The 21,827-nt window shown below is 52.8% G+C and overlaps 2 protein-coding genes across 2 annotated transcripts in view; both read left to right on the top strand.

The window, feature by feature from the left end:
- Positions 1-1,826: 1,826 nt before the first annotated feature.
- UNC45A (unc-45 homolog A (C. elegans)) lies at positions 1,827-15,308 on the top strand. The gene is made up of 20 exons (XM_006867139.1): positions 1,827-1,878; positions 2,030-2,191; positions 2,431-2,467; positions 2,747-2,922; positions 5,674-5,766; positions 6,160-6,327; positions 8,028-8,196; positions 8,489-8,659; positions 9,358-9,529; positions 10,220-10,520; positions 11,239-11,333; positions 11,553-11,694; positions 12,174-12,314; positions 12,473-12,600; positions 12,797-12,863; positions 13,277-13,390; positions 13,570-13,685; positions 14,566-14,683; positions 14,770-14,925; positions 15,018-15,308. The coding sequence occupies exons 1-20, from the start codon at positions 1,828-1,830 to the stop codon at positions 15,273-15,275; spliced, it is 2,835 nt and encodes a 944-aa protein (XP_006867201.1). The 5' UTR covers position 1,827; the 3' UTR covers positions 15,276-15,308.
- A 4,509-nt stretch (positions 15,309-19,817) lies between these two features.
- RCCD1 (RCC1 domain containing 1) overlaps positions 19,818-21,827 on the top strand; it is an 8,470-nt gene continuing 6,460 nt past the window's right edge. Inside the window, exons 1-3 of the mRNA XM_006867138.1 lie at positions 19,818-19,977; positions 20,087-20,453; positions 20,546-20,667. Coding sequence (XP_006867200.1) covers positions 19,818-19,977; positions 20,087-20,453; positions 20,546-20,667 — 649 coding nt within the window. The remainder of the gene's footprint in view (positions 19,978-20,086; positions 20,454-20,545; positions 20,668-21,827) is intronic.

The following is a 21,827-nucleotide window of genomic DNA, read 5'->3' as shown; positions in this document are numbered from 1 at the left end:
ATGCCTGGCCTGCCCCTCTGGAACTAGTTGATCCCTTTCATCCTCTGGAAGGGGTAGGGTAGGGTCAGGATCAGGTGTGAGCAGATAGCCTGTCTCCAGCCCCTTTGCCCCACCCGCCCTGCAGCACTGGCCCACCATCCCCACTTGTGTCAGACGACTCGGGACGCCGATGGCCGCCACTACCCAGGCTTCTTTTGTCCTCGGCTCTCGGATACTCCGGAGGAAGCCTACTGCTGCCATCTGCAGGCTGCAGGGGCCTCCTGCTGCACCCAGGCTGAGTTTGAGGCCTTGTACCAGGTCAACGTGTCCACCCTTCCACCCCAGCCCATTCTCAGGTGAGAGAACTCAGGTGGGGGAGCAGCTGAAGAGGTACTGGGACGCTGACATCATGTTCCAGGATCTGAGGTTCTGTTCCTAAGTTCTGGAGTGAAGGCTGTCATTTACAGACTAGAAAAGCCACTGATATTAATCAGAAAATCCCATGAATACATGATTACAAACAATTATAAGAAGAAAAAGTTCAGGGCTGTGAAAGTGGATAAATGGATGACATTGTATGTGTTGGGTGAAAGGTCAAGTCTGAGAGAATCTTCTAGTAGGTGGTTACGCACTTTATAGATGTTGTAAGTGCTGTCAAGTCTGTTTTGACTCATAGCAACCCTGTAAAGTATACAGAGTTTCCAAGAAGCAGCAAGTACATTTAAACCGCTGATCTTATGATTAGTAGTCCAGTGCTTATCCTACACTGCTACATCAAATCTGGAATCTGTCCATAGATTTGTCAGGGTTCCAATAAGCCCAGACATTTTTATGTAAATATTTGTGTGTATCTATATGTGTGGCACTGTAGGATCCGCACTGGACTGCGAACCACAAGGCTGGCAGTTCAAACCCACTAGCTGCTCCTTGGAAACCCTATTTAGGGTCACTATGAGTCAGAACCGATTCAATGGCACTTAACAAAACAACATGTCCACAGAGGAGCATGGTGGCTCTGTAGGATAAGCACAGGATTGCTAACCACAAGGTGGGCGGTTCAAATTCATTAACTGCACCTCTAGAGAAAAATGAGGCATTCTACTCCTGAAATAATTTACAGCCTCGGAAGCCTTGTATAGAGTCTCTATGAGTCCAATGCACTCCATGGCAGTTAACAACAACAATGTATACATATAGCCAGGGACAGAATCTCAAACTTCAAGGGATGTGTAGCTCACAGAAGGTAGACCTGGTTGGGCTGCTAACCACATGGATGGTGGTTCAAACCCACCAGCTGCTTGCGGGGGGGGTGGGGCATAGGGAGCGGGTTTACAGTCTCATAAACCCTGTGGACAGTTTTACCCTGTAGCTGAGTCACAATCCACTCGATGGCAGTGGGTTTGGTAGTTTTGGGGGAGGTAATTTATAGGCTGTGGCCTCAAGTCTACAGGCTACTGATATTCTCTCCTATCCACAGGGGCACAGGCCCACTCATAGCTCTGGGTCTCTACAGCTTGATACTTGTCACTCTGATGACCGTAGACCTCTTGCACTTCTGCCGCGGCCGGAACCCAGGCCACCACGAACCGCGCGCTCCATCCTCCACCGCTCGCCCCCTGCAGGTCCCTGTAGGTACATACTAGGCGCGCCCGGAGGTCCTCTGAGCCTGCGGACCTCGGAGAAAGCCCCGCCCCTTCCTCCGCGCGCGCTCTCCCCTTGGCCCCCACTCCTGCTCTGCCACGCCTCCGACGCTGGACTGGGGCGGGGCAAGCGACGGCAGAGTGCAGAGCCTAGACCCACCCCGCCCCAGAGAGTGCGCCTGCGCGGGTCCCGGACGTCGGCTTTGCGATGACTGTGAGTGATCCAGGGACCCCTGAACCCCGACCTGTCGCCCCCGGGGTGCGTACTCATTCCCCGATGCCATCCCTCTTCGTACCTGCCCTAACCATTCCTCGGATTCCTTTTCCTCCCAATCTTGACCCCGATGCCCACTCCCCAGCGCCCTAACTCTGCCCTGAATCCACACCCTGCACCTCCTTTCCTTCCCCAGGCTAGTTCAGTGGAGCAGCTGCGGAAAGAGGGCAACGAGCTCTTCAAATGCGGAGACTACGAAGGCGCGCTGACCGCATATACGCAGGCCCTGAGTCTGAACGCGACACCCCAGGACCAGGCCATTTTGCACCGGAACCGGGCCGCCTGCCACCTCAAGCTGGTAAGGGTGCCGGACCACCCTCCTGACCAGGACGGGCCCTGGCTTGCTCGTCTAGGCGGCTGCTTGGGCCCCAGCCTGGCATTCTTCTTCCGAGGCCACCCACTCTTGTCAGATGCCTTCTGGGACTTTGGGTGGTGGTGGGGATCAGGTGATTTGGGACACCAAGAGCCCCTCTACTGCCTGATAGCGCCCCAAAGGCAGGTGACCAGCGTCTCAGGCTCATGTTCTTTCCCTTACAGGAAGATTATGGCAAAGCAGAAACCGAGGCATCTAAAGGTAGGGGAATGTGGACTCTGGTTGGAACTATGGGGCTTCTACAGGACCACTGCATCATCACACTCTTCTCCTTTCACCCCTGAAACACATCTGCCTTCTTTTTTCCCATTTCCTGGGGCATTTCCTTTTCTACAGCTACCTTCACCTTTTCTGAGGCTGAAGTATCCGAGCCCTGCATCCGTCCCCCCTCCTTCCTCGGGCCCTCAAGATCTTTCACTCCTGTTCTTGCCTGGAGATGATCGCTTCATGGGTGCTGACAGAACTCCTGTTTGTGCTCAGCCATTGAAAAGGACGGTGGGGACGTCAAAGCACTTTACCGGCGGAGCCAGGCCCTAGAGAAGCTGGGCCGCCTTGACCAGGCTGTCCTCGACCTGCAGAGATGTGTGAGCCTGGAGCCCAAGAACAAAGTTTTCCAGGAGGCTCTGCGGAGCATTGCAGGCCAGATTCAGGAGAAGGTATGTGAGTGACGGAGAGAGATGGAACAAAATGGAGGTGCCCACCAGTGGGCGAGGGGAATACTGGTAAAGGGGTCTGGACGTGGGGTAGAAACAGGCAGCTCCTGGGAGAGGAGATAGTCATGGCAAGGGAGCACACAGAAGTATGTTCCATGTTGCCAGTGCTCAGGAAAAAGCAAATTATAATCACGGCAAGGTACTGATTTTTTGACAAGTACTCAGAAGTTTGTACATGTGGCAGACAATTAGTGAGTTATAGGGACACTTGACTGTCCTTGCTGAAGGAGTGGGAATTGACATAGCCCCTGTGAAAGGTGCTTTAGCATCTGTTAAGAAACCCTGGTGGTAGTGTGCATTGGGCATGGGCAGCTGACTGCAAGATGTGGTCCAACCCACTAGCCACTCTGGGCGAAAGATGAGACTGTGTGCCCCTGTAAAGATTTACAGTCTGGGAACCCTATACAGGGTCACTGTGAGTCACAATTGACTTGACGGCAGTGAGCTTGGTTTGGGGTTTGGTGGCACCGTGAGTTAAGCATTGGGCTGCTAACTGCAGGATCTGTGGTTCAACCCCACCAGCCACTCCATGGGAGAAAGCTGAGACTTACAGTCTGGGAAACCCTATGGACAATTCTGTGTCCTCTGGAGTCACTCATGAGTTGGAATCGACTTGTTGGCAGTGGGTTGGGGTTTGGTTTTAGCATCTGTTAACATTTGAAATGAGCATCTCCTTGTTGTCTATTCTAGAGAATTCTTGTCCATGTGCACATGTAGGTGTATGCCTGTTTACTCCAGTCTTGTTTGTAGCAACAGAAAATTGGAACTTGCCTAAATGCCAGCATAGGGGAATGGCCGTATTACAGACCCCTGTGTTGGCAAGAGCAGGTGGCTCCTCGGTGCTAACAGGGAAAGCTCCCTGACGTTTGTTCAACAGAAAAAGCAAATGATCCAATAAAACACGTGGTATACTAAAGGAGCTCTGGTATCGTAGTGGTTACGAATCAGGCTGTGAACCTTAAGGTCAGCAGTTCGAAACTACCAGCTATTCCGTGGGAGAAAGAGGAGGTTTTTTGCTCCTGTAAAGATTCACAGCCTTGGAAACCCTGTACAGGGTCAATGTGAGTCGGAACTGACTCCACGGCACATAACAACAACAACAATACTATCAAAACATGGAGCCCTGGTGTGGTGCTGTGGGCTAATGCAGCAGACTGCAAAGTCATTTGAACTGCAAGGTCGGTGGTTCAAGCTCACCAGCTGCTTCTTGGAAAGTCTATACAGGATTGCTATGGGTTGGAATCGACTTGATGGCACTTAACAGCAACAACAACCATCGTAACATTTATATTAAAATGCTTCCCATTCTCCCACAGAGGTGCTGCGTTTTTTCTGTGGACATATGTAAACATAAAAACAGGGTTTTTAAGGTACACCTAAAAATGATAACACTGTGATCCTTGGGGAGAGGAATGGGGTTGAGAGAAGAACCTTCCCCATCTGCGTTTTTTTTCAATGAAGAAGCAGTGTTCGTATGTTGTTGTTAAATGCCATCAAGTCAGCTCTGAGTCGTAGCGGCCCCCTATATAGGGTTTCCGAGGAATGACTGGTGAGCATGAACTTTGTTGTCCAGCACATTAACCTGCGGCACCACCCCAGGACCCCACAGTGTTTAAATGGTAGTGGTGGTGGAGTCAGTTCTGACTCAGAGCGATTCCGTATAGGGTTTCCGAGGCTGGAAATCTTTACGGGAGCAGAAAGTCTCACCTTTCTACCACAGAACAACTGGTAGTTTCGAACAGTGAAATTAGCAGCCTGACTTGTAACCACTATGCTGCCAGAGCTCCTTGTTCATATAGTGTGTGTAACTGAAAATCAATTTAGAAGAAAGGATTCTAAACACCATTGGCAGCTATAACCAAGTTTGAATCAACCAGAGATTTCAGTGTTTGAATGTGGATGCAGCTGAGGCAGGCGATTTGATGGCAACTCCTTATTGAAAACTTCAGGCCCAGGAACACAGTAGTTTTCCTCTCAGTGCCAGCTGTTTGATTGGCTGCTAGAACCTTCTTTTGATTACCTACTAGAACCGTCTCTTGATTGCCTACTAGAACCTTCTCTTGAAGATTAGGAACGGGTCTTTGGGGCTTACTTAGACCAAGGAGACACGCCTTGGCTGATTAGTCCTGTCTGCCGTGAATGCAAGGGGGTGCCACACGCATCTGTTAGGCATATGCCATCCATGCCTACCTAAGACCCTGGGAAGGATGTGGATCTAGGATGATCTTGCCCATCTAGTTTCTTTGAAAAATGATCAAAGGAAAGCTAAAGGGATTGCTTGCAACTCTCTCGCGATCTGCCTGCTCCCTGGCAAGATCTATAGATGCCAAGTGAGTGCAGCACGTCATGTGGCCATACTGCCATAGTGCCATGGGGCGTGGGTGCCTTGTGGCTAACTGGAGGCATCCCCTCTGAATGGCACAGCCTTCAGCATCCATCCTGCCCCTGCTACCCAAGCGGGAAGTAGCTCAGAGAAGAAAACAGCCCACAGGAGATTCGGGAGGGGGAGGAGCTGTCAGGCGAGTCTGTTCCTGCCCGAGGCAGCTTGGTGCCATCCCTGAGCCCTGGCATCCACACTGGGCCTCCAGAGACAGGAGAAGCCAGGCCCTGGGAGGAGCCAGTGACAATAAACAGGGAATGTGTTGTCCCTTCTGAGAGGAGTCACTTCTTCCATGTATTGCTGGTTTGTCCTAGGTACGATACATGTCCTCAACGGATGCCAAAGTGGAACAGATGTTTCAGATATTATTGGACCCAGAAGAGAAAGGCACTGAGAAAAAGCAAAAGGTATAGGCCCTGAACTGAGATGAACTTCTCCTAGAGCTGCCTGTCCAGAGCGTCCACCCTGCTTGCTGATGTTGACCCAGATGCCCCTGCTGACCTGGCTTGGAGCTCTGAAGGCCTGGGGGCTTAGTGTGAGCCACGGAGAGGGAACACATGCTGATGGAGCGCCTTGTGGCCAGTCACTAAGGGTTCAGGGATGACCGAAGCGCTGTCCCTGCCCTTTCCCATTTACTAGAACCACCAGCCCTGAGAAGCAGCTCTTCCTTCCAGTAACACTCCAGGAAACTGCAGTTCAGGGAGGCTCAGTTTATGGCTGAGGTTACTCAGTGGAAACAGTGAGGTCCCATGCTCAGGGGCTTTGCCGGTTCTAGCCTTGCTGTGTGTCCTTCAACACAGGCTTCTCAGAACCTGGTGGTGCTGGCCCGAGAGGACGCCGGAGCTGAGAAAATCTTCCGGAGCAACGGAGTTCAGCTCTTGCAACGACTGCTGGACACAGGGGAGTCTGACCTGATGCTGGCAGCTCTGCGCACATTGGTTGGCATCTGCTCCGAGCACCAATCCCGGGTAGGTGAGAGAGAGCTTAGTACTGTGGTCAGTCTCCACCTGATTACAGCAAGAACCTAAAGCCAGTGTAGTCACTTCTCGGGGCTGATGTAATAAAGTACCACTGACTGGGTGGATGAAGGTCATAGGGATTTATTGCTTACGGTTCTGGAGGCCAGAAGTCCAAATTCAGGCTACTGACAGGCCCCTGCTCTCTCTGAAGGCTCTGAGGGAAGAGGCCTCCTGGTCCTTCCCGGCTCTGATAACCAGAGCACTCCAATGTCTGCCGCCACCTTCCCATGGCTGTCTCCTGCTGGGTCCTTCTATATTTGTTATTACTAACTTTTTACTGTGAAGTGAGTGAACATTTACAGAGCAGATTATCAGTTTTACATTCAACAGTTCATTCACATTTTGCCTGATCTCAGTGATTACTGTCACCACAACATATAACATCACTTTGCCCACTTCCTTCCTGTGTTTCCTGTTTCCCTGCCTCTTTCTTTCCTATCTTCTCCTCTTTTACAAGGGCACCGGTCACCCTGGGATCAGGGCCCACACTACTCCTGGGTGAGTTTGTGTTAACTAATAACATCTTCAGAGACGATTTTTCCGAACAAGGTCACATCCACAGCTTAGCTTTTGGGGATGCAATTCAACCCAGAACAGTAGAGTACAGGGAGATATTTAACAGGAGAGAGAAAGGAAAAGGGCATAAAAAAGACCCATGTGGTTTGGGACCAGTGGAGCCAGGAAAGAGCAGGCCAATGTTTAAGCACTTGCTTCCTGTGGGCTGTCTGGAGGCAGCTCCCTAATAAGACACCTGTCATCGACTCATCATGTCATCAACTCATCATGTCCACATGATAAAAGCAGGCACCTGTGCTTGTTCTGAAGCTGAGACTCCCCTGGTGGGTGTCCTCACAGCAAGAGGTGGGCTTCACCGATGTCGCCCGCGGCATCTTCTCTGCTGAGGTGGTGACCAGATGAATATTCCCAGCATAGACGGACGATTTCCCAGCACGGGACAGCTCAGTAAGAAGAGCCCTGTCCCCTGGGGCAAGTGGTGAACTCTAAAACCCCCAGCTCTTGCCAGAGCGTGCTTGACCCAGGGGTCAGAGACTTGACCTCTTGACTGCTCTAGATCAGGGGTAAGTCTGTGAAACACCCCAGGCCGACCTTACACTCTAGTTCATCGTGTCCCGGGGCTACAAATGGGAAAACCTATGTGAATCCATCTGCCTCCTTCTCCGTCCCAGTGTGAACCAGGACAGACCCAGCTTCACAATGGGATGGAGAAACCACGCAGGCCTGTTTGATGCATGTCCGACATATCCACGAGTGTGGCCATGGCCTCAGGTAGAACCAGGTGACCTTGGACCTCCTAGTTGGAGACTTTTGTCCTGGTTTTTGTGTCTCCTTCCTGAGGAGATGTGAGCCAAAGCAGCTGCTTCCGGGACAGCCACCCGTCTTTTTTTTCTGATGGGAGCCAAGTTGTGGAGAGGTGACGGTAGAGTCCTCTGGAATGTTTTCTTTAAGAAGACTTTCCAACAAGACCTGGGGCACACCTGCACACAGGCCCACCTTCCTTGTCTTCACCTAGAACGCCTCCTTCCACCCAAATGCTTTCTCACCTGCTAGCCACACTCTGGGACACATATTTAGGAAGTTGTACGGCTGTCCTTGCCAGCATGTGATTTCTGTCCACTCTCCCACTCCAGACAGTGGCCACCCTGAGCGTGCTGGGAACTCGGCGGGTGGTCTCTATCCTTGGCGTGGAAAACCAGGCTGTATCCCTGGCGGCCTGCCACCTGCTGCAGGTTATGTTTGATGCCCTGAAAGAAGGCATTAAGAAAGGCTTCCGAGGGAAAGAAGGCGCCATCATCGTGGGTGAGTGGACACAGGTCTCTGGTCCCTGGGACAGTGCCATCGTGGAGGGGTGGTGCTGACCAGCTAGGCCAACTCCTTTTGGGACTAGACTTTCAGCTGCAAGTTGTTCAGGAGTGTGTCTTGATGACGGTATTTTACTCTAGCTTCAAAGCAGCCAGCAGGTCTGAGGTGAAGGCTGGAGCCAGGCCCAGCAGGTGTTCCTTCCCTCTGTCTCCCTGGCCTGTTGGGCAAGTTCAAGGGTCAGACCAGGGCTGGGCCACCATGGAGCTCACTGATGTCTTCTTGTTGGCAGATCCTGCCCGGGAGCTAAAGGTCCTCATTAGTAACCTTCTGGAGCTACTGACTGAGGTGGGGGTTACAAGCCAAGGCCGAGACAATGCCCTGACCCTCCTGATTAAAGTGGTGCCCCGGAAGTCTCCTAAAGACCCCAACAACAGCCTCACCCTCTGGGTTATTGACCAAGGTATGTGGTATGGTTTAAGAAAGAGCTGGAACGTAAGTAAGCCCAGGAGTTAAGAAAAGTCACAAGTGTACCCAGACATGTGTCTGTGTTGACATGCCCATGGTCTGCCTGTCCCTGTGGGAACTCAGACTCGTCAGTGCACATACGCACACACAGCAGGCCTGCAAGCAGGCTCACAGCTAATCCCTGAGCAGGGCGGGCTAGACTAACTTTTTGTCTCGGAAGTTTCTTTCTATGAACTTGTGTTACTTCTTTACTGAAGAAGAAAATAAAAGCTGAACGTGTAAATCCAAACTTCTCATTTCCCCCAAAAGATAAATGAAACAAAATCTTCTCTACAGACTTTTTGTTGGCCCACTAGTCCTCTGTGGTGAGGATGTGATTTACCTCTTCAGTTTGACAGATGAGGAACCTCAAAGCCCCAGAACACTGGGCCCCATGTGTAGGGCCGGGACGTAGACCCCTGACTTCTGAGGGCCTTTTCTGATACCACAGCTGACTCAGCTGACTGAACTCTAACCTTCTTTTCTCAGAGGAAGGTGGGCTTGTTCTCCTGGGCGTCGTCTCCCAGGAATCCTCTTCCCTTTGTCTATAGGACCTGGAACTATTGTTGTTAAAGTTTTGTTGGGTCAGTTCCGACTCTTAGTGACCCTGTTTAGGGATTGGAACTAGTGGTCTCTACGTTGGTGTCTTTTCAGGCCTTAAAAAGATTCTGGAGGTGGGGGGCTCTGTGCAGGACCCACCTGGGGAGCTCGCGGTGACCGCTAACAGTCGCATGAGTGCCTCTATTCTCCTCAGCAAGCTCTTCGATGACCTCAAGTGTGATGCAGAGAGGGAGAACTTCCACCGGCTCTGTGAAAACTACATCAAGTAAGGGAATCTTTCTGTCTTCCATTACTGGAGCAAAAAATCAGAACAAAAAATTCTGATGCTTTGAGAAGGGACAGCAATAGGGAGAGTAGCTTTAGGGAGGACAGCCAAGGGTAGACAAAATAGCCCTGAGTCCCTTTCCTGGTCCAAAGTGACTGCAGCCAGGCAAGTTTTTATTTCAAATCAGTTTTCTGAGAACAGATGTCCTCCAGCACATACTGTGTTTACCGAGCACTTGCTGTGGACATGGGGGCTTAGAAAAGTGCATGGGGAAAAATTCCATTATTTTTTCATTCCCTTTTTTCCACAAACTTCCTGAAGCCCCCTCATATCTGTGCCAACACAGCTGTGACCCACAATGGTAAACACCAGTGATACACACACAATGAAATGAACAGAACGGTTTCAGATCTTAGGAAGTTCGGGGAAGACACTAATAGGGCAGCATGAAGGAGAGTAAGAGTCTGCCCTGTCAAACGGTGTGTTTTCAGGGAAGGCACGACTGAAGGCCCAGATAAAGAAAATCGGCAATTGCTTTCCAGATGGAAATGCCCTAATCCTTTCCTGTTGGCAGCTCCTCTTAATGTTTCTGCTAAAACAGCGAGTGCCTGGCCAGTTGAGGGGAACGGAGAAGGGAAGCAGGGTCAGCCTTTTAAGCTAGTCTTCAAAGCCATCACTCTGTGCCCTCAGGAGCTGGTTTGAGGGCCAAGGGCTGACCGGGAAGCTGCGGGCCATCCAGACTGTGTCCTGCCTCCTGCAGGGCCCAAGTGAGGCCGGAAACCGGGCCCTAGAGCTGAGTGGCGTCATGGAGAGCGTGATCGCCCTGTGCGCCTCTGAGCAGGAGGAAGAGCAGCTGGTGGCCGTGGAAGCTCTGATCCACGCTGCCGGCAAGGCCAAGCGGGCCTCCTTCATCACTGCCAATGGTGTCTCGCTGCTCAAGGACCTGTACAAGCGTAGCGAAAAGGACAGCATCCGCATCCGCGCCCTGGTGGTAGGACAGGGCTGGGCTGGGCAGGGATGAGCCTCAGAGTGTGGCCCCACAGACACTTGGGGAATATTTGGGGTACCCAGGGCCTTGTTGTGTCCAGGGGCCTGGGGCATGGTGCTGTCTACCATGGGGCTTCCAGCCTAGTCAGATGTGCAGGGGGCATGGGCAGGTCCCAGCAGTGCAAGGCAGCACTTGGAGACATTGGGAGGAGCCTTGTAGGAGGTGACAAGGGTGCTGAGACAGCTGGGCCGGTAGGGGACATGCAGGTGTCTCCAGGAGCTGGTGGTTTGGGGACAGGCTGGGTGGCATTCCCTGGGTGCAGCGCAGGATGAGGCTGCTTTGGGGCCCTTTAGCACTGGATTTCTCCATCCCAGAGAATGATGACTTCCTTGCTGCAGCACTTGCCCTCGCCACACAAGCATTAGGTTCCATGTGCAAAGAGCTCTTTTGTAGCAACACAGAAAGGATTGGAACAAATTCCAGGTCAAGACCAGTGCTGGCTGGGAAAGGCTGGGGCCCAGAATAGTCCAATGGCCAGGGTAGTGGTCTCTACCAGCGTTCATGTCTCATAGCTAGCCCATCGGCTGATTTTGCTGCCCCATACTCAGTGTGGTATCCTGGTGGGACAGTGGGCAGAGTGCTAAGGAGGGAAGCCGCACCTGGGGGAGAAGCCCCATCTCTGTCCCCAGGCCAGTCAGCTGGTTCTCCCCTCTTCCTTCAGGGACTGTGCAAGCTCGGATCGGCAGGTGGGACGGACTTCAGCATGAAGCAGTTTGCTGAAGGCTCCACTCTCAAACTGGCCAAGCAGTGTCGGAAGTGAGTTGTTTGACATTGTGGGGTCAGCAGCCCCTAAGAGAGGAGGATCTGGGTGGAGGGCGCCTCCCATGATTCCTCTCTGCCCCAGGCAGAAGTTGCTCCCCCCACCCGAGGCCTACCGTTCATATGTTGAGGAGATGCCCAAACCTCCGGCCTTGCCCTCTTGGTCCTGGTATGCCTCTTCTCACCCCGGTTCTGACAGTTGTCCTTTACCCCCAGGTGGCTATGCAATGACCAGATCGATGCGGGCACTCGGCGCTGGGCCGTGGAGGGCTTGGCTTACCTTACCTTCGATGCTGACGTGAAGGAAGAGTTTGTGGAGGATGAGGCGGCACTGAAGGCTCTGTTCCAGCTCAGCAGGGTAGCTCTGGGGGGCTTTGGGATCACCCTGGGGTACTGTCTGGGTGGGATTTGGTAGGAGAAAGATGTGGCAGTCAATACCCATGAGATTGAAGCCCGGAAACCCAAGGGGCAGTTCTCTGTCTTTCAACGTTAACTATTGGTTGGCATTGACTCCCTGGCAGTTGGTTATGGGTTTAGGGTTTTTTAAGCAGGTCTTAGCCAATGACTTTTGTAACTTTTTTCTAGAAATCCCAGGAGGGTGGGTGGTTAGCTCAGTGGCCACTCCATGTGGCATGGGACCCGGCAGTGTCAGAAACCACCATTTCTGGGGAAGAATTGGGAAGGTCAAGTTTGAGAACCCTAAAGTCCTGCTGCCGTACTGATCCCACCCCCCCCGGAGGTATAGGATTGGGTAGCTGGCCCCTGGTACTATTTGCCCCAGTGCTACAGGGTCCTCGGACCTTGGGTGGCCAAGTGAAAGCCCTTCCACTCCTGTAGTCTGAGGAGAGGTCAGTGCTCTTTGCGGTGGCCTCGGCACTGGTGAACTGCACTAACAGCTATGACTATGAGGAGCCTGACCCCAAGATGGTGGAGTTGGCCAAGTACGCCAAGCAGCACGTGCCTGAGCAGCACCCCAAGGTAAGGGGCCAGGGGCCTTCCCAACATGGGGACCACCCGCAGCAGGGGAGCCCCTCATTTGTTTCCCTTTGGGCTGTTTTCCACGTCATGGACTTGTGCTGTGAGGAAAATGGCCTGTCTACTCAGCCGAGGCCCCTCTGATAAACTGCCTCCCCTAGGACAAAGCGAGCTTTGTGCAGGCTCGGGTGAAGAAGCTGCTGGCTTCGGGGGTGGTGTCAGCCATGACGTGCATGGTGAAGACCGAGAGCCCCGTGCTGACGAATTCCTGCCGGGAGCTGCTCTCCAGGTGAGCCTCCTGGGGTGGAGCAGGCCCTTCCCCACTCCTAGGCTGTGGGTGGGCTTCCATGTGACTGCGGGGGGTTGTGAGGGAGGTCCCGGTACAGGTGCTTGTTGGAACAGGGAGGCCTACCTGCAAGGCTGCTTCGCCCTGCTGAGCAGAAGCAGTGTCTACCTGCAGGCCCACCACTGCTGTCTTTCCTCAGGGTCTTCCTAGCTTTGGTGGAAGAGGTGGCAGACCGGGGCACTGTGGTTGCTCAGGGAGGGGGCAAGGTAAGCAGGATTGGAACCACTTCCTGAAGACAGAACCATTAACCTATAGACCATGACTCAGCGCTGCCGTGGATGTGTGCTGTGGGGTGCAATTGGGTTATTAACTCCGGGCAGGAGTGAGGGGTGCCAAACTGGGCTGGCTCCTGAGTCCCTTGCCCTTTGCGCCTATTAAGACCCTGAGTTCTCCCTTGCCCCGTCCTCCACAACTACAGGGTCCGTGTCCAGCCCCCGCTGGGTGTTTGAGGAAGTGTTTGGGGTGCCCGTTGGGAGCTCAGAGAGATGAAGATGGTCTGAGGAGGGAGTGAGGGGGGAGTCTGGTCAAGCCTGGGAGGAAGAAGGGTGAGGCAGCACAGTTGGTACCTCAGGGCCTGATAGGATTGGCCTCCCTGCACCCTGACCACTTGCTCCTATAGGCTTTGCTCCCACTGGCCCTAGAAGGCACGGACGTGGGGCAGATAAAGGCAGCCCAGGCTCTTGCCAAACTCACCATCACCTCCAACCCAGAAATGACCTTTCCTGGAGAGCGGGTATGTCTTCCTGTCCCAGGCTGGCCTTCCCTCCCCCTGCCTGGGCCCTGGTGTGTCCTTGAGGAGTGGCAGCCTGACTGAGCCCCAGTGGGGAGGGAAGCACACTTGGGGTCAGGGCCTCCCCGTGGGGTCTGTGGCAGTTGGGACGAGCAGCTCTTACAGGAGGGTGCATGTTGCAGATCTATGAGGTGGTGCGGCCCCTGGTCTCCCTGCTGCACCTCAACTGCTCCGGCCTGCAGAACTTCGAGGCGCTCATGGCCCTGACGAACCTGGCGGGGATCAACGAGAGGCTTCGGTGAGCGCCCTTGGGATGTGGGGCCTGAGCAGGGCATCAACATTTGTGTTGTCCTATCTCAGTTATGGGCTCATTGGAGCCTCCCAGTGAGTGCAGGCTAAGAGAGGCACAGACCTCGGGGACAAAGTATGGGTTCTGGAGTTGGACAGTCGGGGTTCCTATGCTGCCTTCTTTGGTTACCTCAAGCAAACATACTTAACCCCTCTATGCCTGAGCTTCCCCCTCTGTGAAATGGGGATGATTATAGTATTACTGGTAAGAAGTGACATATATATGTCATACTTAGGTGCCTGGCGTCTAGCAGTGTGCCATTATGCCTCCTTAGCTGGTATTCCCGATCGTGACTGCAGGTACATTACTGACCACTCAGTCTCTTCTGCAGAATAGTTATGATGTCGCACCTGCACCTGCATCAGAGCGGTGTGATTACGGATTAAGTAAAGCAAGTGCATCACTCTCCCCACCACCCAGGCCTCCTAACCCCAAATTCAGAACATTTTTCATGGTCCCATGAGCTCTCCTAAGCCAGTTTCCACCCACTGCCACTGAGTCCAGTCCAACTCATAGTGACCCTATGTGGGTTTCTGAGACTGTCAATTTGTATGGGAGCAAACAGCATCTTTCTCCGAAGGAGTGGCTAGTGGGTTTGAACTGCTAACTTTGAGGTTAGCAATCCAATGCCTAACTCACAGCACCACCAGGCCTCTTTGAAGCCTGGTTAGAAGGCTGGGAACCCCTTCAGGGAGGACAAGAGAGATCCCTGGCCCAGGAATCATTTGTTTAGGGATGTGGGTTGGGGACACAGTGGGCGTGGAGGCTCTGCAGATGCTTACACATACAACCCATCCCCCACCCGCCCCCCGGAACCCTGGCCCTGCAGACAGAAGATCCTGAAGGAGAAGGCTGTGCCCATGATCGAGGGTTACATGTTTGAGGAACATGAGATGATTCGCCGGGCAGCCACAGAGTGTATGTGTAACTTGGCCATGTGCAAGGAGGTGAGACGGCTGGCCAGGGTGGGCGTGGCAGGCCAGATGCACAGGTGCCCCTGTCTGATGTGGTCCACCCTTCCCTCTGGCCACAGGTGCAGGACCTGTTTGTAGCTGAGGGCAATGACCGGCTGAAGCTGCTGGTGCTGTACAGCGGAGAAGATGATGAGCTACTGCAGCGGGCGGCCGCCGGGGGCCTGGCCATGCTCACCTCCCTGCGGCCCTCGCTCTGTAGCCGCATCCCACAAGTGGTCAGTGCCTCTCCTGTGGTGGGGAGGGCTAGGCTGGGCACTCCAGCATGGTGGCGCTGCCTGGCGACTATACCCTGCCCTGTGTCCTGCAGACCACACACTGGCTGGAGATTCTACAGGCTCTACTCCTGAGCAGCAACCCGGAACTGCAGCACCGAGGCGCCGCAGTAGTGCTAAACATGATGGAGGCTTCCAAGGAGATGGCCAGCACCCTGATGGAGAGTGAGGTTCTGGAGATCCTGTCAGTGCTGGCTAAAGGCCAGGAGGGCCCTGTCATGAGGGCCGCTGCAGCATGCCTGGAGAAAGCCGTGGAATACGGGCTTATCAAACCCAACCAGGAAGGGGACTGAGGGCTTGCTCCTGGGTCCAAGGCTCAGACACACCGCACATGCACACCTCACTGCGCAGTACCAGGAGCGGAAGACGGAAGCAGCTTCGGGTGGTGGGGGATACCGGGCTGCTGGACACTCTTGCCTCTCTCCCAGCTGTGGATAGCTGTCCTCTGCTCTTGAGTCAGGAGCCACATTCTGTCACACAGCCCTGCTCTGCAGCGCTGCCTCCAGCCTCACCCAGTGGGGCCCTGTCCTACACTACTGTAGCTGGCTAGGAGGAGAGTAGGCACATCCTCAGCCTGTGGGTTCTTGTGCCTTGGGCGAGGTCCATCAGCTGAAAGCATCCTCTAGGCCTGCTAGCAGACCTGCTCTGACCCTCTTAATAAAAGTGTGTGAAACTGAAATGTGTGCTCTGCCCTTGAATGGGGAGCTCTGGCTGTGGGCTGGCACAGTGGCGAGCAAGTTTCACCTCTGCAGCTGCCCAGAGGGAAAGAATGCAATGGATTACCCACCCTGGGGCGCTTTTAATCCTGTTGGAGAAGGAAGGGGTACACCCCCAGAAGCTAGTGAGTAAAACTATCCAGCGGAGTAGAAACGAAAGCTTTAGAGTACGAACACCCCCTCCCTGTCTGCTGTTCCGTCAACACAACACTTGACTTTGTGAATGAATTGAGCTCCGTGACCTTCACTTAGGCCGTGCTCTGGATTTCGTCCCCATGTGGTCCCTGGGTATTTTCTTCCCTCACTTGAGAAACACGCTCTAGAGTAACTGAACCGTTCTGGAAGAAAGCAGGGATTCTGCGGGGGAACGTCCTCTCAAGAGGTTAATCCCCACAGCCAGTTTCGGGTATTAGCTTTCAACCTAGCTAGAAGCTCATTGGCTCGCTAAAAATAAGTGACAGGTCCTGAGCCAATGGAAGATAAAAACGAGAAGATAAGATCTGCTTCCGGTTTGATCATCAGACCAGCTCGCAGCCTGTAGAGTCTCAAGCTAGGGGAAATGGGCGCTCTTCGGCAAGCCTTTAGCGCGTGTCTTTGTAAATTCTAATCCAAATTGTAATGTCAGTTGAAACGAGAACCGTGATCCCACGAGTGTCTGCAGGGGCGGAGTATCACCACAGACCACGCCCACCAAGTGTTTCTACCCCAGCCGCCGAAGCCCAGGGCCGGCCCCGGAACCCTAAGGATTGAGCAGGTGACCGGAAGCACGGAGGGGAGCATTGTCCTGAGGCCGCCACGCCCCCGAGCGGTTGACGGCACCGTCCTCTACGGCGATTGGCTCGAGAGAGGTTGCTGCAGCCAATGGGCCACCTCGCCCAGGGCGCGCCCCTTCAAACTTTTTCTCTCTTCCTTATTGGTGTCGGCCAGAGTGCTGAGGTGGCCGGCAGGTCAGTCTTCAACCGTGTGTTTCCACAAGACTACCCACCGGAAGGGCCCACCTGAGGTGGAGGGCACAGGGTCAGGATCAAGGTCAGAGGCTCCATTGGTTTGGGAGTGGACACGGAAGGGATTATGAGCCCAGGTTGTGGTCAAGGACCCATAGTCGCAGGAGATAAACAGAATCTGGTGCATCAGAAACTTGAAAATGCCTATGAAATTCCCATCAAGCCGAAAATGGTGGTCGGAGAAAGTGGTGTTTCTGTTATAACCACCATATTGTATGTCTCCCCATCTAAGAGTGAGCGCCGTGGAAGTAGACTTTTGTTTTTACCAGGCAGGAGTAAAGGCTTGTTAGAAGAATAAATGACAGAATAAGGTCCTGTTGAAGTTTATGTCCATATAAACCAGTTACTCTCCAGTCAATTCCAACTCATGATGCCCCGGTATGTGTCAGAGTAAATCTATCCTTCCTAGGGTTTTCAGTAGCTGATTTTTCAAAAGTAGATCGCCAGGCTTTTCTTCTGAGGTGCCTCTGGGTGTGCTTGAACCTCGAACATTTCGATTAGCAGCCAAGTGTGGAGTCCTGGCATGGCACTATAGGATAAGCACTGGACTGCCAACTACAAGGTCAGCGGTTCAAACCCACCAGCAGCTCCAGGGTTGCTGTGGGTCAGAACTGACTCCATGGCACTTAATAGCAACAATAATAACTGTTAACTGAAAACTAATAAGTACCAATGGTCATCATAACAAATCTAAGTACTGAATTATAATAAACTAATATTTATTGCATGTTTTTCATGATTTTGGCCTGCACTGAACACATAATGTGCAGTTAGACCTCGCAACTGTAGAAGGTAGATACAATCAACCCTCCCTTTTTAAAACAAGAAACTGAATGGGATTCAGAGAGATTAAATGGTAGGACATTAAGCCACTGTTAGCTTCAGAGGCAAAGTGAACTCAGAAACTTGTTTAGTAACTTGTACAGGTTGTTGTTGTTCGGTGCCACGGAGTCGATTCCAACTCATAGCAACCCTCGAGCTGCTGGTGGGCTTGAACCACCGACCTTGCAGTTAGCAGACCAGTGCTTATCCTATAGCACCACACCAGGAAGCCACCTGTGCAGATACTGGCTCCCAAACTTGAGTGCTTTCCACCGTCTAGTGGGAAGAGTCAGCCGGACTAGTTCAGCCCTCTACCTGTCTCAGTCTGAGTATGTGGTTGTGTGGAGGTTAATTTCTTTGGGAATCTCCGTTTCCTCCTTTGTAAAATAACCTTTGTAGTTAGTTCTCACGATTTCATGAACTATGCCAGACATAAGGAAGCAGCAGCTGGACTGGGACCTCAGCCCCTAGTGCGCCACCTAAAGGAGAGGCTACTTAAAATTTTTCTGTCCACTTTGTGGTCTGCTGAATTTGAGCCTAAAGGGATTACAGGGCATGCCACCAGACGCTGCCAGACGCTGACTCTTCTTCCTAAATCTGATAGGACCTCGGGTGGTGGTAGTTATGTGCCATGGAGTCGGTTTTGACTCATAGTAACCCTGTATAGTATTTCTGAGGCTGTAAATCTTTACGGAAAGCTTCATCTCTCCCACGGAACCGCGGGTAGTTTCGAATGGCTTACCTTGAGGTTAGCAGCCACTATGTTATCAGAGCTCCTTTTCAGGGAAGGCTGGTGCTGGTGGTGGTGGTGGTAGTGTGCCGTGGAGTTAGTTCCAACTCATAGCGACCTTGTGTAGAGTTTCCAAGTCTGTAAATCTTTACAGGAGCAGAAAGCTTCGATTAGCCTTATTCATATCAGGGAAGGCTAGAGCCCAGCAAATGTTTGTGAAGTGGGTATTGTCTGCCCTTGTTGCTTGGAGAGGTCCCTGGTGGTACCAACGGTTTGCTCGCAACCACAAACTGCAAGGTTGGTGGTTCAAACTCACCCAGCAGCTGTAGAAGAAAGACGCAGCTATCAGTTTCAGTAAAGATTACAGCTAAGAGAATCTAATGAAGCCCAGTTCTATTCTGTACCACATGGGGTCGCCAGGAGTTGGAAACAGGCAAAGGGGTTGGTTTTCATTTGCTGGTTAGGAGGTAGGTCTTTTTCTTTTTCTTTTTAACTTTTAATTGTGAATTGAGTGAAGGCTTATAGAACAGATCTTCAGTTTTACATCCAACAAATCACATACTTCGTTTCATCTCAATGATTGCCTTCTTCTCAGTGTACTGTCACGGATCCCACTTCCTACCTGTAGTGCTTGGCGTTGCGTTCCTCCTTTTTCAGCCCTTCTGAATTTAATCTTGGGTTTACCTATCTAGTGCTTGATTGAAAATTGAGCCATGGCAATGAATTCAGTTCCAGGCGAATGGCTCATAGTCTTGGCATTCCACCGGTCTCTGTCTAACCAGAAAGGCTGTTCTTTTTTTTAAATGATTTTGAGTTTTGCTCCACATTTTTTCTCACTTTATTTCAGAACCTTTTAACGTGATCCCTTTTAGAGCAGTGGGCAGTGGTCTCAGGGTCATGGAGACCGATCCACTAGTCCAGTGAACTGATTCCAAGTGTCTTCACTTTTCATCTTCAAATTTCCTCTGAACAGGTAAAGAACAATCGTTGCACCTTAGCTGGCCACTCTTGAGCTTCTAAGATCCCAGTGGCTCCTCACCAAAGTAGGATGTAGACCATTGTGTTTGTGGACTGTTTGCCACTTGTCGCCACCCCCTGTCACCCCACCCCACCCCTAGACTGCAGTCCTGAGCCCCAAGGCCCAGGAGCTCATTCCCTCAGGTGTTTGGTAATGTCAGAAGTTTTTCATAACTTTGCCCCACCCCCATGCGCCACACACTCATTGATATGTTTGTACCACAGGTAAATACCTATGTACAAATAACCTGTCAGACCTTTATTATCTGTGGGCATATGCCTACTCTCCCTGGCGCCTTTAGCCTGTGTTTCTATCTACCTGTGTTCAGTCTATCTGTATGTCACTGTTATTGCAGGATTGTGGTTATAAAGGAGACTGGTATTTTCCCACACACACAGACAAGGCAGCTGCAACCCCAGTAAGACCAGGGTCTTGCCAGTGCCGCACAACAGGACTTGTCATCAAGAAGCCCCTAGATTCCAGCCTAGCAACTGTAGAAGGCGCACCCCAGCCAGGAGGCGGCCAGCAGAGGGCGCTGCCGGAGCATGGCCGACGAGCGGTCGGGAGCCTGGTTCGGCTTTGGCTTCTGCGGCTTCGGGCAGGTTCTGGGCTCTGGGCGCGGGTACCATGTACACAGCCCCGAGCCGTTGGAGGTGGACGCCCGCCACGTGAGTGCCAGCTGGAGCTACACGGCTGTAGTGACCCGTAAGCTTCTGTCCTGTTCCTCTTCCCCCTTCCGCTCGCGCTCTCCCATCCTGCCTAGACCTCCCATTCTGGTTTGTCCCTACCCAACCTGCTCTCCCCGCGGCGGCAGGTGGAGGCAGCACCGAGCTGTCGGGCTTGGTGCGTGGCTCGGTTGGCGGCTGCAGGGACGTGTGGGCCTCGGAGGCGCTCGTCGTGGTGCTGCGCTCGGGGTCCGGGTCCGGGACGGAACTGCAGGGCTGGTCACCCGGCTCCGCACTGCGCGAGGAGCCGCTCTGGACTCAGACCCTGGACCCGGAGGCTGTCGGGGAACTCGGGGTGCTGCCCCTGCTGCCTGGTGCCTGCGCCTACGTGAGCCCTCAAGCGCCCTTCTACCGGCCGCTGGCCCCTGAGCTGCGGGCCCGCCGGCTGGAGCTGGGTGCTGAGCATGCGTTACTGCTGGGTGCTGTTGGCCACGTGTTCTCCTGGGGCGGTGGCAGGTGAGTGGGAGTTTGGTGGAGGTGACCCGGAGAAGAAAGGGGGGTGTTCTGTAGTTAATGTGACTGTAGTTGACTGAGGTCCCCGTGTACAGGCATGGACAGCTGGGCCATGGGACCCTAGAGGCAGAACGGGAGCCCAGGCTGCTGGAGGCGCTGCAGGGCCTGCCCATGGCCGAGGTGGCGGCGGGCGGTTGGCATTCTGTGTGTGTGAGTGGTGAGTAACCCGGGGCTTCAGCAAGCAAGCTCAATCCCGGTTCGCCTCAGACCTTCCTTCTGCGCTTCAGTGTTGGTAGGTGGCTGAGCCAAGCCAGGCCCCACATCCATTATCAGCTCAGCCATTTATGACTCCAAAATGTCTCTTGGGAGGCCTGGTGGCTCAGAGGTTAAGTGCACAGCTGCAAATGGAAAGGTCTACCATGTGTCCCACCAGCCACTCCATGGGAGGAAGATGCTTCCATCAAGATTATAACCTCAGAAGCCCTACCGGGGCGAGGGGGCAGTTCTGCTCCCCCATGTAGGGTCTCTGGGCGTCCCAGTCAACATGATGGCAAACAGTTTGGGTTTGGGGTTAGGTAGGTTGGTAGGTTTTTCCTTTTTCAAAGATTTTTATTGTGAACTGAGTGAAGGTTTACAGAGCACATCTCAGCTTTACATTAAAAAATCTTAACTGCAACAGGTTTAAGTGTCTCAGGAGCCCCTGCGTGACACAAGTAGTTAAATGCTTGGCCACTAACTGAAAAGTTGGTGATTCCAATCTGCCCAGAGGCGCTTCAGAAGAAAGGTCTGGCATTGTCCTTCTGAAAGGTCACAGCCATTGACGACCCTATGGAGTGTAGTTCTCCCCAGACACTCGTGGGGCTGCATGCGGGTGGTCCGAATCCTCAGGAACCAGTTATGTGCGTCTCACATTCACGCCCTCTGCCATGGCCAGCACCCACCCACGCCTACCTGGACTGTTGGGGTCATCTGCCTTCTGCCTGCTACCGGTCTCTCTAGCCCACCTGTCTGTCTGCCACCAGCCAGAGCTCTGTCTCTCTTTTTAAAAAAAACTTTTTATTGGAATTGATCAGTTTTACAGACCAAATCATCAGTTTTCTAGTCAACAAATCACACCCTTTGTTTCATCTCAATCAGTAATTACGTGGAGGCCTGCAACACGATACCCCGTTTCCTCCCTGATTCCTATTTTCATTTCCAAATTCTGTAACTAGATTTTTCTCTCTTTTTGCTTTATAGCTGTCTTCATTACAGATTGGTATCTCTGAGTCCCTATTTTCAGTCTTGTAGTAGTGTTTTAAGGAGCTCTCGTAGTGTAGTGGTTACGAATCGGGCTGCTAACCTCAAGGTCAACAGTTCGAAACTACCAGCTGTTCC

This window comes from Chrysochloris asiatica, unplaced genomic scaffold (genome assembly GCF_000296735.1).
Source record: "Chrysochloris asiatica unplaced genomic scaffold, ChrAsi1.0 scaffold00101, whole genome shotgun sequence".
Taxonomy (NCBI): domain Eukaryota; kingdom Metazoa; phylum Chordata; class Mammalia; order Afrosoricida; family Chrysochloridae; genus Chrysochloris; species Chrysochloris asiatica.
Note: the sequence above shows the minus strand (reverse complement) of the source record. Positions and strands in the feature narration are given on the sequence as shown.

Coding starts and splice junctions, on each gene's coding strand:
- UNC45A (XM_006867139.1), top strand. CDS start 1,828: ATGACTGTGAGTGATCCAGGGACCCCTGAACCCCGACCTGTCGCCCCC. Junction 13,686..14,565: donor GGGATCAACGAGAGGCTTCG/GTGAGCGCCCTT, acceptor CTGGCCCTGCAG/ACAGAAGATCCTGAAGGAGA. Junction 14,926..15,017: donor GTAGCCGCATCCCACAAGTG/GTCAGTGCCTCT, acceptor TGTGTCCTGCAG/ACCACACACTGGCTGGAGAT.